Source organism: Oryctolagus cuniculus, chromosome 15 (assembly GCF_051225735.1).
Source record: "Oryctolagus cuniculus isolate XC-2025 breed Fujian yellow rabbit chromosome 15, ASM5122573v1, whole genome shotgun sequence".
NCBI lineage: Eukaryota > Metazoa > Chordata > Mammalia > Lagomorpha > Leporidae > Oryctolagus > Oryctolagus cuniculus.
In genome coordinates, this window is record NC_142881.1 from 46784131 (window position 1) to 46797546 (window position 13416).

At 37.5% G+C, this 13416-nt stretch overlaps 1 protein-coding gene across 5 annotated transcripts in view; it reads right to left on the bottom strand.

The window, feature by feature from the left end:
- Positions 1-13416, bottom strand: part of PCDH15 (protocadherin related 15) — a 1661037-nt gene that overhangs the window by 470321 nt on the left and 1177300 nt on the right. For all 5 annotated transcript variants that reach the window (XM_089314076.1, XM_089314072.1, XM_089314075.1 and 2 more), the window contains one exon: positions 7654-7764. In XM_089314076.1, the coding sequence (XP_089170202.1) occupies positions 7654-7764 (111 nt within the window). The remainder of the gene's footprint in view (positions 1-7653; positions 7765-13416) is intronic.

The following is a 13416-nucleotide window of genomic DNA, read 5'->3' on the forward strand; positions in this document are numbered from 1 at the left end:
CTGCGGCGCCAGCACACCGGGTTCTAGTTCCGGTCGGGGCGCCGGATTCTGTCCCGGTTGCCCCTCTTCCAGGCCAGCTCTCTGCTGTGGCCAGGGAGTGCAGTGGAGGATGGCCCAGGTGCTTGGGCCCTGCACCCCTGGGAGACCAGGAAAAGCACCTGGCTCCTGCCATCGGATCAGCGTGATGCGCCGGCTGCAGCGCGCCGGCCGCAGCAGCCATTGGAGGGTGAACCAACGGCAAAGGAAGACCTTTCTCTCTGTCTCTCTCTCTCTCTCACTGTACACTCTGCCTGTCAAAAAAAAAAAAAAAAAAAAAAAAAAAAAAAAAAAAGAGGTAATTAAAGGCAAAACCCCTGATAAGGATGGGGGTCCTCAAAAAAAAAAAAAAAAAAAGATTTGTGTCCCTTTAAAAAGGGGTACTTGTGAGCATTCTGCCCCTGCCTCTCCTCAGATGAACACGTAGCATAGGTAATGCGAGCAAACAGAACGATCATTTTCTACAAGACCAGAAGTTATCCTGCACCAGAAACAAGATGGTGACCTGGGGTTCCTAGCACCAGACTTAAGAGACAATGAATATCTTCTGATTAAGTTACACAGTCTATGGCTTTGTATTATAACAGTTTGAGCACATTAATACAACTATTTCATTTAAATTACCTCAATATGCTTTTTGTTTCATATATCATTTATAGAACCCCCTACATTAAAGACTTGTTCACATGAACATATTATCTTAAATATATAACAACTGTGATTTCACATAAATGTAGGCAATAGAAGGTAACATGAACACAAAGACAAAAACAACATAGAAGCTGAATCTAAGGGTTTAAAAGGACACCCATATCTTCAACACAGAACCAACTAATGTATGAAGCACACTAAGCATTGTGGGATTTGATACAGCTAGAACATTCTGTAGTGCCTCACTGGGAGGTGCATTGATCTGGTTCCTGAATGTTTAGCACCACCTTTCTGAAAAGGCTTCAAAAACCCTAGGTACCTAGTATTTCAGTACAATGAACAACTTTCTAGAATTACATTACAACATGATCCCCAGCATATCAAAGACGCTTGCTTGTCTTTAAATGAGTTTTTTACTGAGTAGGTTGAAGTATTAATATACTACAAAGAGCAATTTTATTTCAAAAAGAAATATTTATAGAAAGCCAAAAACTTGCTTTGATAAACGTGTCAGATAAACTGATTCACTGCTACAATCTACTGTTTCTACAAAGTAGAGTTTTTAAAATAAAAAAATATTTCAACTGGGGCTGGTGCTGTGGGTTAAGTATCCGCCTGTGGCACCAGCATTCCATATGAGCCCTGGTTCTCAGCTGCTCTACTTCTGATCCAGCTCCTTGTTAATGACCTGGGAAAGCGGTGGAAGATGGCCCAAGTACTTGGGGTCCTGCACCTACATGGGAGACCCAGAAGCAGCTCTTGGCTCCTGGTTTCAGATCAGCACAGCTCCAGTCATTGCAGCCATTTGGGGAGAGAACCAATGATGGAAGACTTCTCTCCCTGTCTGTGATTCTACCTCTCAAACAAATCTTTAAAAATAAAATAAGCCTTTCAGCTCTGATTGTGTTGAAGCTATAAAAACCTCTAATTGTTAGATGATATAAGGTTTTAATTCTTTCTTCTGAAATAAAAATCTCCTGTTGTAAAATTGTCAACTATTCTTTGATCTAATTATTAATACACTTTAGTTTCCAAAATAAATATCTGCTTTAATGATTAGCAATTTATTAAATAAATGTTGCTTTCTGAGGTAGGGCCAGAAAGATGTGTTCTCTAACAAATAAGACCAAATTATGTGAAAATCGGTTTTAAAATTAGTTTGAGATAGACATATTAATGCTCCACTTTATTTCTTAGGTAATGGCAAAAGGAACATTGGAACAGATTTCTCACATTTGCATATTCAGTACTCAGGTAGTTTGCACTTTAACAAAACAGCCAGAAGCATCTACCAAACACACTCTCAGATACATATATTTAATACACATTATAACTTTATCAGTTCTTTGCACTAGAGGAAAGAACGCACTATAATCAATATACCCCAGAGCCTTTTGACAGTATGTTGTTCACTGAAGACCAGAGAGGTGTTTGTCTTGCTCCTGGTTACCAATGATAAACAGACTGTCACCGACTGATACTATTATATTTCTTTACTTATAGAACAAAAAGGTCTTTCTCTAAATCATTTCAGAAATGAGTTTCTTTTACCTTGAATGTATTGTTTTCTTTAAAGAATTTATCCAATTTTCCCTAATTTTTAGACATAACAGTAGACAGAGTAGTATTACCTTTTACAGATTCATATGCTTTATGTATATTTACTACTCAAATATGCTACAAGTATTTGTTAATTAAAACCATGAACTACCATCCTTTCACTGTATTCCCATGCCCCAGAAAACACCCAAGAAAACTGCAGAGCTGTACATAATGACTTTAAACTTCACACTTATTCCATATTAACAGAAGTGAGTTAGGAGGAGGTTGGGTGTGTATATTTCTGAAAATTTGTTTACATAGGTGGAAATCTAAATGTATAGAAAATTATTTTTACATATTCAAACCCCTATAGTTTTCAATGCTTACAAACAGAATATGATGATTAAGGGAAAGTATAAAAATAGAGATTTATTTTTCATAAATTATATCTTGTTATGAAAGACCACAAACATCCCTTCTCTATATTTTGATTTGAAAAATAGAGAAACTGCTTTTCATAAAATTCAGAAATTACTTTATGGTTCTAAATAAAATGTAAACTTCCCTTAGTTCAAACAGTAACTCTTGAATACCAAAGTGTTCTTCATATTTATTCACAGGGATAGTAAAACAAAGAGAGCTGGCATTGAGAAAAATCTACATGTAAAAAAATGAGTCTCATAGTTTTGTCATATAGGGTAATGAATCAAAAACTGGAGTTAACAGTAAGAGAATTTATTGTGACTTCAACAAAAATGAAAGTCACTGATCATTGTGCTTCTCGGACCTTTCCCTAGACCCTGCCCCTCCCCTCAGGTTTTTCCCTGAAATGACCTAATCACACATCGTGTATCCACTGAAATGAACAGCATGGGCAAGAATATTGCAAAATTCTCAAGAAAACAACGAATGGATTTTCTAATGTTTTCCAGTCAAAATACTTTCAGCTTAATTAAGAATCGTAACATGTTCACATGCATAAAAAGGAATTTCCCAACTATAAGTAATTTTAGTGGTTACTTTGAAAATCAGTATCATCTTTGTATCATAGGCATAGTCAGGTCAAAGAAGAGTAATATTCATAATCTGTCACCAGACTGTTTAGACTTTTAGAGACCATTTACTTTCTAGTAAAAATTGATAACTTGTATTTCAATATTCCTTATGCTTCCACAATAATATATAGGCTTTTAATACATGAGATTACACTGTGCATTGCTTTTTGTATTATTAATAAAATATTCATAGAGAAATAGGAAATAACAGATCTCTATCTTAGGTATCTATTTTATATACTTGAGATATCTGTTTACGGGTACCATTATCTTATAAAAACATAGAGGTGTGAATTATATTTGTATTAGTGTTGGTAAATATGAGAACAAAGCAGCCAGTGATTAACAATCAGCTCACATTATAAAAGCAAAAATGTTCTTTTAGGCCTTATCAGTGAACCTGCTTAGCTTTGGTAAATGCAATTTACAGTCTGCACTCATTTAAACAATTTCTCCATGGGTTTTTATTGATATATATATTCTAACAGAATTGCACCTTGGAAAAATAGATGTACCATTTTGTTTTTAAATTTTAAATTCTTTTTGGAAATTATTTTTATTGTACAAATTTGATACAGTAAAATTCATCATCTTATGATGAAATAAATATAATTGTCACAAGATTTGGAAATAAATTGGCGTTATTTAACAAAACCCAGCTCTCAGAGATAGGAAGCATTAATTTGTAGTATTTCTCACTTTCCATAGTATAAATGCTCCCAACAAAGACACAAATATGAGGTCAGTGAAGTTCATATTAAGAGATAGCCACAATTGTCCCTCATGCAAGTCTGAAACAGCATCCCAAGTCCAAAACACACTGCTACAAGCAAATTATATACTAAAAATATAGGGTCCGGATCAGTGTGGTGGTGCTTTCAACAGCAGTGCTGGTATCCTATATCAGAGTGCCAGTTCGAGTCCTGGCCACCCTGTTTCTGAACCAGCTCCCTGCTAATGTGCTTAGGAAATCAACAGGGAGTGACCAAAGTGTATTGGCTCCTGCCACCCTTGTGGGAGAGATGGATGGAGCTCTGGGATTCTGGCTTCGGTCTGGACCAGCCCTGGACATATTTGCCACTTGGGGAGTAGATCAGTGTACGGAAAAATCTCTCCAACTCTGCCTTTCAAATAAGTAAATCCTCAAATTGCAGTGTAAATTGACACTTTTCTTTATTATTTGTGAGACTGTGATGCATAGCAACACACTGAAAATAATCTGACATTATTTACAAAGATTAAAAGTATTTGGGGCCAGCACTGTGGCATAGTGGGTAAAGCTGCTGCCTGCAGTGCTGACATCCCATATGGGCTCCAGTTCGAGACCTGGCTGCTCCACTTCCAATCCAGCTCTCTGCTATGGCCTGGGAAAGCAGTAGAGGATGGTCCAAGTCCTTGGGCCCCTGCACCCACATGGGAGACCCAGAAGAAACTCCTGGCTCCTGGCTTCGGATTAGCTCAGCCTTGGCTGTTGCAGCTGTTGCAGTCATTTGGGGAGTGAACCAGTGGATGGAAGACCTCCCTCTCCCTTTCCCTGCCTCTCTTCCTCTCTCTGTGTAACTCTGACTTGCAAATAAATAAATAAATCTTTATAAAAAGAAAAGTGTATGCATGGGCTGATGCTGTAATGTAGCAGGTAAAGCTGCTGCCAGCAGTGCCGGCATCCCATATGGTTGCCAGTTCATGTCTCAGCTGCTCCATTTTTAATCCAGCTCTCTGCTATGGCCTGGGTATGCAGTAGAAGACGGCCCAAGTGCTTGGGACTCTGAACCCAAGTGGGAGACACAGAACAAACATCCTGGCTTCAGACTGGCCCAGGTCCTGTCATTGCAGCCATTTAGGGAGTGAACCAGAGAATGGAAAACTTCTCTCTCTGTCTCTGTCTCTCTGTAGCTCTACCTTTCAAATAAATAAATCTTTACAAAAAAGTGTATGTATATATAAGTGGATACATGGAATATAGAATTAAAAGTTTTTCATGGTATAAATTATTCAAAACCCTTGCATAGTTTATTTTTGTAATATGAATTTTCTACAATGCTTCTTTAGAGATTTATGTATTTGCTTGAGGGGCAGATATACAGAGAGAGAGGGAAAGGTCTTCCATTTGCTGATTCACTCCCCAAAGGGCTGCAATGGCTGGAGCTGAGCCCGTCCAAAGCTAGGAACTTCTTCTTGGTCTCTCATACAAGTGCAGGGGCCCAAGCATTTGGACTAGCTTCTACTATTTTCCCAGGCCATAACAGGGAGCTGGATTGGAAGTGGAGAAGCTGAGACATGAATTGTCACCCATATGGGATGCTAGCACTGTAGGTGGATGCTTAATCTACTACACCACAGTCCCAGCTCCAATATGTTTTATCTGTGTGTCTCTACCTACAATTTTATCATCACTCTGTCCCTCTAACCACAAAGACAGTTCCCTTTCAGCTGAGACTAAAAATAAAAATTAAAGCTGGCACCTTATTGACACCTTTGTTGCCTATAAACTTGTTCCAAATAGTTGATGGAGGATATTTTCATTTTGTCATCTCCCACTAATTTTCTAACCTGCTACATGAATTAGGTCAAAATATTTAGGAATCAGGCTGGCAACAGAGTCATACTGTCTGAATTCTTGTTAAAAATTTTACTATTTTAGAGCAGTTTAAGGGCACAGCTTAATAACGAGGGAGCACCCCTCCTGTAATACCTATATCCTCCTATCCCCATCACTAACATCCCTCATCAGACTGGTATTTTCATCACAATTGACTAACTTCTCCTGGCATCAAAATTCCCCAAAGACCATAGTTTACATTAGGGATCAATCAGTCTTGCTGTTGTACATTCCATGGGTTTAGACAAATGTGGAACAACATATACCCAGTTTTCTAGTGTCATACCGATCTTGTGACTGCCCAAAAGATCCTCTGGATCCTTTTCCGCATCTCTTTATCCTTCCTCCTACCACTCAACCTCTGGCAACTACTGGTCTCTGTACTGTCTGCACACTCTTTCTTTTCTAGAACACTACATATTATAATAGGAATGATACCTTATGTAGCCTTTACAGAATGGCTTTATTCCTTAAGCAATAAACATTTAAGTTTTCTTGATAACTTTACATGGCTTGATAGCTGATTTCTTAACTGCTGTTTCCAAACATGGCCCTGCGACTACTTATGCCAATTCTTGAACGTTGGTACCTATTGATAGCCAGCCCTGTTACTCATTGGCACACATGCTAGTCCATTCTTCCCCTTGCAGATAAATACATATTTTTCCCAGGTCATCAATGTGCCCAGTATAAACAGGAGATGGCGATCTCATGCCTCTTTGACATATCCAGGCTTCCTCAACCCCCTTCCTTCTGTGCTGACTGATATGACCCAGATCTGGAAAGACCAGCTGGGTGGAGGGGAGGGGACTCTCAAAGAGACTCTTCTCAAAGAAAACAAAGTGGAATCAGCTAGAATAAAAGGAATCCTATTTTTGTTCCCATTCCACCTGCTTATGCTCAGACTGGAAATGCAGTTGTGATATTGATTGCTGTGATATTCAACTAGCACCAGCAGATAAAGCATTGAAAACACAGTCAAGTTTCATAGAAGATACGGTAAAAGGATAAAAGGACTCTGAGATCTTGGTGAGATAAACAGCCCAAGTTATGCAATTCAAGGACATTTTTTAATTAATAGAAATACTGCTGTTAATAAATGCACACATTGTAAAAGGGAATATTTTTTCAGGTTTTCTGCTGTTGCTCTTAACATATTATGATAAATTTCTTAAACTTCAGTTCTGGGCATAGTAACTAATACCTAGTAAGCAAGTGCTCAATAATTGATAACCATGGGGAAAAGAACTGTCAATTAGATGTGTTTCTGTATCATGGGTATACTTTAGAGTCCATTAGAGAGTTAACTTCAATGCAGACATGCCATCTTTTGAGAATTCTATTCAGAAAGTCAGGGGATAAAGTCTAAAAATATCCATTTTTAACATACTCACAAGGCAATTCTACTGCATTTATTTGGTGGATCATATTTTGAGAAATATACCAGGATGGACAATCAACATATTATTAGAATTTGAGTGATAAATGTGACTGAAGTACATGGTGAATATCTTTTTTTGTGCAAAAATAAACTCCTTCAATTTCCATTTTCCATGAATTTTTTGAGGTGTCTTTGTGTGCTGACTGGAAACAGTTTTCTCAACCCCACTCCCTTCCCTTCCCCATCTGGAAGAATGGTTACATTCCACTGAAGGCAAGGGTACTACTTTGAAATCAATCCCACCAAGCCCACAGAGTGTCCCACACATTCTGGACAAGTCCTAATTTTATGAATTCACAGGAGAAATATAAAACACATTGAATACTCACATTGGCTTGGACAATCACAAAGTAACGAGTCTTATCTTCATAGTTGAGCCTTTTTCTCAACACTACATTTCCAGTCAACATGAGGGGAATTTCAAAGGTGTCATTGGATGTCTGAAAATATTAAACATGCAGAATTCAGATCACTGATAGAAGGCATGTTATAGAAGATAAATTAGATAACTAGAAATCACAGTTTTGTCTTCTTGTAAGTTATGTATGTTATGAATATCAACTGAAGATAGAATATGAATATAAGCTTCAGATTTAAATTTCCTATCACTTCAAAATGTTTCATTTTGGGGCTGGCACTGTGGTACAGTGGACATCCCATGTGGATGCTGGTTATACTCCAGGCTGCTCCACTTCCAACTCAGCTTCATGCTGCTGGTTGGGAAAAGTAGCAGAGAATGGTCCCTACACCCATGTGGGGGACTGGAATGAAACTCCTGGCCCAGCCATTTGGGGAGTGAACCAGTGGATAGAAGATCAATCTCTCCTCCCTTCCTCTTTCTTTCTCTCCCTCCCTCCTTCTCCCTCTTTCCTTCTCTCTGTAACTCTTTCAAATCAATAAATCTTTAAAAATTTTGATTTTCATTTTGATCCGTAAGTTTCTCTAGAGAGCTTTGATGATGAAAACCAGGAAATTTGGTCCTGTCTTGGCTTTTATAAATTATGAGGGTTATTAATCTATAATTCTGTTATAATAAATTGAAGCATAGTCATACAGCGATCTTCCTTTATACCAAATTTTTTCATCTTTTTTTAATAGCACAGAGTTCAAAAACTGAATTTTATGATTTCTATCTAATATCACTTTTCAACATTGGTTCCCAGTCTATATTCTGTATGGTATATTTTTTAAATACAAACATGAACTTCAAGCATTGTTCTTATAAAAATATCTGAGTAACAGATTGTTTTGGGTTCTATAACTGCTGCTTATTACCTTAAGGCTCTTATCCTGTCAGGGACTGAATTTCTTCCTGCCAGCCAACATGCAGATCATAGAATATCTCAAGTGTTTTCCAGTAATACTAGTTTCTTATAAGTAGCCCTTAGTATAAGAATTCACCCTGACAGACTGTAATTTCAGGATCAGTCTCTTTTCCCTAAAATACCTTTACATCAATCTTATATTTTAGTGTCATTTTGAAGACTCATGGAATAGTGTCTCAAAAATTGCAAAAATAAGTTTAATTCCAGCAGAGAAATCATTATCTTCATTTTGTTATTACTTGGTAAGCTGTTTTATAGAGGTATGTGTGTGCCTATGGTTGTATGCATTGGATAAAACATCTCACATAGATCCACATTAGCTTGCACCGAAAGGAGGGGGAGGAGAAGGAGCAAACAGAATGGAGAACAAACTTAAGGGACCAAGAGGAGGAGAGGGTAGGGAAGAGGAGAAGGGAGGATGGGAAGGGGAAGTTGGAGGGGAATGGGAATGAAGGAAGCAAGGCAGATTGGGTGTGTGTGTATGCCTTCAACTCAGTTTAAGTATATCCTTAAGAATCACTTAAGAAATGAAACTTTAGATACAGTAAAAATCTCATTCAGAGTCTCAGTCAAAAGAATGAAGGTAAACTCTCTGCTTTGCCTATGAGTGCATGCTCACGTCACACACACACACACACACACATACACATTATAACCCTTTACATGGTTAATATATATTTTAAATGATTCATTCTATGCTTTTATAATTGGCTATGCAAATTATTCTTGAATGTAATAATTTAAAATTTTAAAATATAATTACAGATATTGTATCTTGAGATCAGATATTTGACATTTTTTACTCAATTTTTGCTTCAATTTTTTAATTAAAACAGTGTTTATCTGTGAGTATGGCATTTAGTTAAGACTGGGGAGTGTCAAAATGACTTAACCTGAGTATTTAGTTATGGGAAAAGCCTCAGTTAATAGTTGCCAATAAACATTGTTTTTTTTTAAACTTTTATTTAGTAAATATAATTTTTCAAAGTACAGTTTATGGATTACAATGGCTTCCCCCCCCATAACTTCCCTCCCACCAGCACCCCTCCCATCTCCCACTCCCTCTCCCATTCCATTCACATCAAGATTCATTTTCAATTATCTTTATATACAGATCAATTTAGTATATATTAAGTAAAGATATCATCAGTTTGCACCCACACAGAACATAAAGTGTAAAATACTGTTTGCGCACTAGTTATAGCATTACTTCACATTGGACAACACACACTCTCTACTAAGAAACTATTGGAACTCATTATGAGAAACAGTGACTTGATCAGCTCTTGTCCTGACGGTTGATGTACAATGTAATACTTTATCCATTTTAGTATTTTTTTTTTTGTCCTAGTACCATTGGTTGAACTCTGTAATTAACACACAATTATTCTTAGGTGTTTAAATTTTAACTGAAAAGTGATCCCTGTTAGGAATTTGGAAAACATTATGCTGAGTGTAATAAGCCAATCCCAAAGGGACAAATACCACTTGTTCTCCTTGATAGGTGACAACTAACTAAGCACCAAAAAGGAAACCTGTTAAAGTGAAATGAACACTATGAGAAATGGTGACTTGATCAGCCCTCACCCTGACTGTTGATGAACAACTTGATATGTTATCCCTCTTAGTATTTTTTTTTCTTTGTTCTACTTAATACTTTTGGTTGAATACTGTAATCAATATACAATTCTTCTTAAGTGCTGAAACTTAACTGAAAAATGATCGCTGTTAAATGTAAGAGTGGGAATAAGAGAGGGAAGAGTTGTGCAATTCGGGACATGCTCAAGCTGACTTGCCTCAAACGGTAGAGTTAGAAAAAACCAGGGGATTCCAATTCAATCCCATCAAGGTGGCATGTACCAATGCCATCTCACTAGTCCCAGTGATCAATTTCTGTTCACAATTGATCATAATGATAGGACTAAGAACCAAAGGGATCACATAAACGAGAATAGTGTCTGCAAATACTAGCTGATAGATTAAAAAAGGGAGAGAATGATCCAACATGGGAAGTGAGATACACAGCAGACCCATAGAATGGCAGATGCCCTAAACAGCACTCTGACCGCAGAATCAGCCCTTAAGGCATGCAGATGCGGCTGAAAAGCCCATGAGACTATTTCAGGCATGGAGGCATGGAAAGCCAAGACACTCTGGGAAAAAAAAAAAAAAAAAAAAAAAAAAACCTAAATGAAAGATCTCCACGAGTGAGATCCCAGTGGAAAGAACGGGTCATCAAAGAAGGAGGTACCTTTCTCTGAAGGGAGGAGAGAACTTCCACTTTGACCATGGCCTTGTCTAAATATGATCAGAGTCAGTGAACTCAGGGGTTTTCCATAGCCTTGGCAGCTCATGACAAGAGCCTAGGGTGATTACTGAGGCCATAAACAAGAGTGTCAATTTGTTAAGTCAACAACAGGAGTCACTGTGCACTTACTCCTCATGTAGGATCTTTGTCCTTAGTGTGCTGTACATTGAGATTTAATGCTATAACTAGTACTCAAACAGTATTTTTCACTTTATGTTTCTGTGTGGCAGCAAACTGTTGAAATCTTTACTGAATGTATGCTAAACTGGTCTTCTGTATATAAAGAGCATCAAAAATGAATCTTGATGTGAATGGAAGGGGGGAGGGAGTGGGAAAGGGGAGGGTTGCGGGTGGGAGGGACGTTATAGGGGGGAAGCCATTGTAATCCATAAGCTATACTTTGGAAATTTATACTCATTAAATAAAAGTTTGAAAGCAAAAAAAAAAAAAAACTATTGGAACTCATAGAAGATTTTGACAAAGTAGCAGGATATAAAATCAATGCACAAAAATCAACAACCTTTGTATACACAGGCAATGCCACAGCTGAGTTATGGGAATATTTTTATTCAAATATAATGTTACACCAAAAAGAGAAGAAGTCCCCCTCCTCTGCCTATAAATGTCCAATGGAATTTAAAATAGCATAATGATACCTATAATATTTGCATTTTAACATATAAGAAAAATTCTATAAAAACAATATTTCTACTGGGTCTATGATGACAAATTCTGACCCATTTCAAAAGTATTTATTCTATTTTTTTTCTAAGCCATCTAATTAGTTGAATATATGATGGACAGTCTTATTTTGTATTATAATGGAGGTATAAAAAAGCAGTATTTTACAAAAACTCTCATGAACATCCTGTGAGTTCCGACTTCATAGACCCCAAAGTCTCTTCCTTAAGGCCTGCTCACCCCACCATCTAGCAGATGTCCTGCACTACCAGACCCAGCTGAAGAGTCGCCTGGTTCTTAGTGATGAAAAGGAACGTGAAAGGTAAAATGGACTGACAGTGTTCACAATAAAGGATTCTTTTTCCTTGAGCAGGACAGAAGTAGATAAGGATTCTTCGCAGTCAGTCTTCTGAATCTTCTCCTAGACCCATCTATACTTTCCCTTGTAAAAATCAATTTTTAGCAAAGATGCCTGCTATGTCAGTATAGCAAAAATCCCTCACACTGAGTATCTGATCCCACCGGGCACCTGATCAGATTCCTTATCCTCCACCTCCCTCAGGTGTTATATGATCACCTTGGCCTATCTTCAGCTAGGTTCCTCTTAGGCTGGTTTATGCAAACTCTCCCTTACCTCTGATGTCTACTCTCAGTTGTTTTTCATCCATAGATCCCCACACTGGTCTTTGGCTAGCAATTTCTACTTTTCCCTCCTGTATTTGCAGTTGATCCCAGCTTCAAACCCTCCACTAAAGGACCCTCAAACATCCCTATTCCTATAGTCCAGAACAAAAGCGTTCCTTACCATGGTTACACAAGTGTCACTGAATAGTCGTTTTTCTTAACAACTGTTTGAAAGGCTCTTATAATGAAGTGTTAACTACATTACTTTCTTTTGACATAAGAGAAATAATAGGATACGCTTCTGGAACACTGTCCCCACATTTTATCGCTATACACATCTAACACAGCATATCAGAAAATTATTTCTCCTTGTTTTCATCATTCAGGCACTCTGGCTAATGGATGTTTCCTCCCTACATGTTTTTCTACTAACACCTGCAATGGAAGGGAAATATTGTCCTGTGCACTGGTCCTTTGAGGTCATATTTCACTAGTTGAAGCAAGTAGTTTCCTCCAAGTAAGAGAAGTACATTCCTGGCAAGTCTCCAAAGAGAAAAAGAACCAGAAATTTTCCATAAATACATGGATTTGTGCTTTAAATTAGGTGAATCAATTCAGCATCTCTATGCCCAAACTTTTTCCTTATTTCTATTAGAAGATCATTTGAATTGTAATGGAAAAAAGAAAAATGAAAGACTCAATTTTAACTATTATGATTTTGTTTACAGACTGAATAAAAGGGCTTGTTATGGTGAATAGTGCAACATTTTGAGTCATTGACATTTTATGATTTTCAATAGTAAAAGTGTCCCATCTTTCCTCACTTTGCATTTCCAGTAAATTGTTCATCCTTTTCATAAAGACATCACAGATAAAATAAGAAAGTGCATAATAACGAAATGGCCATCTTCAATTTATCATAATTTAAAATCAGAATAGAACCTGCACTGCCTCTATTTTGTATGGTTTGTAGAAAAACAATTTAAAAGCACCTTTTCTGGTGAACTCAAGGGGCTTCCATAGCCTAGACAGCTCATGGCAAGAGCCTCGGGTGATTGCTGACGCCATAAATAAGAGTGCCAATTGTTAAATCAACAATGGGAGTCACTGGGTACAGGCTCCCCATGTAGGATCTCTGTCCTTAATGTGTTTTA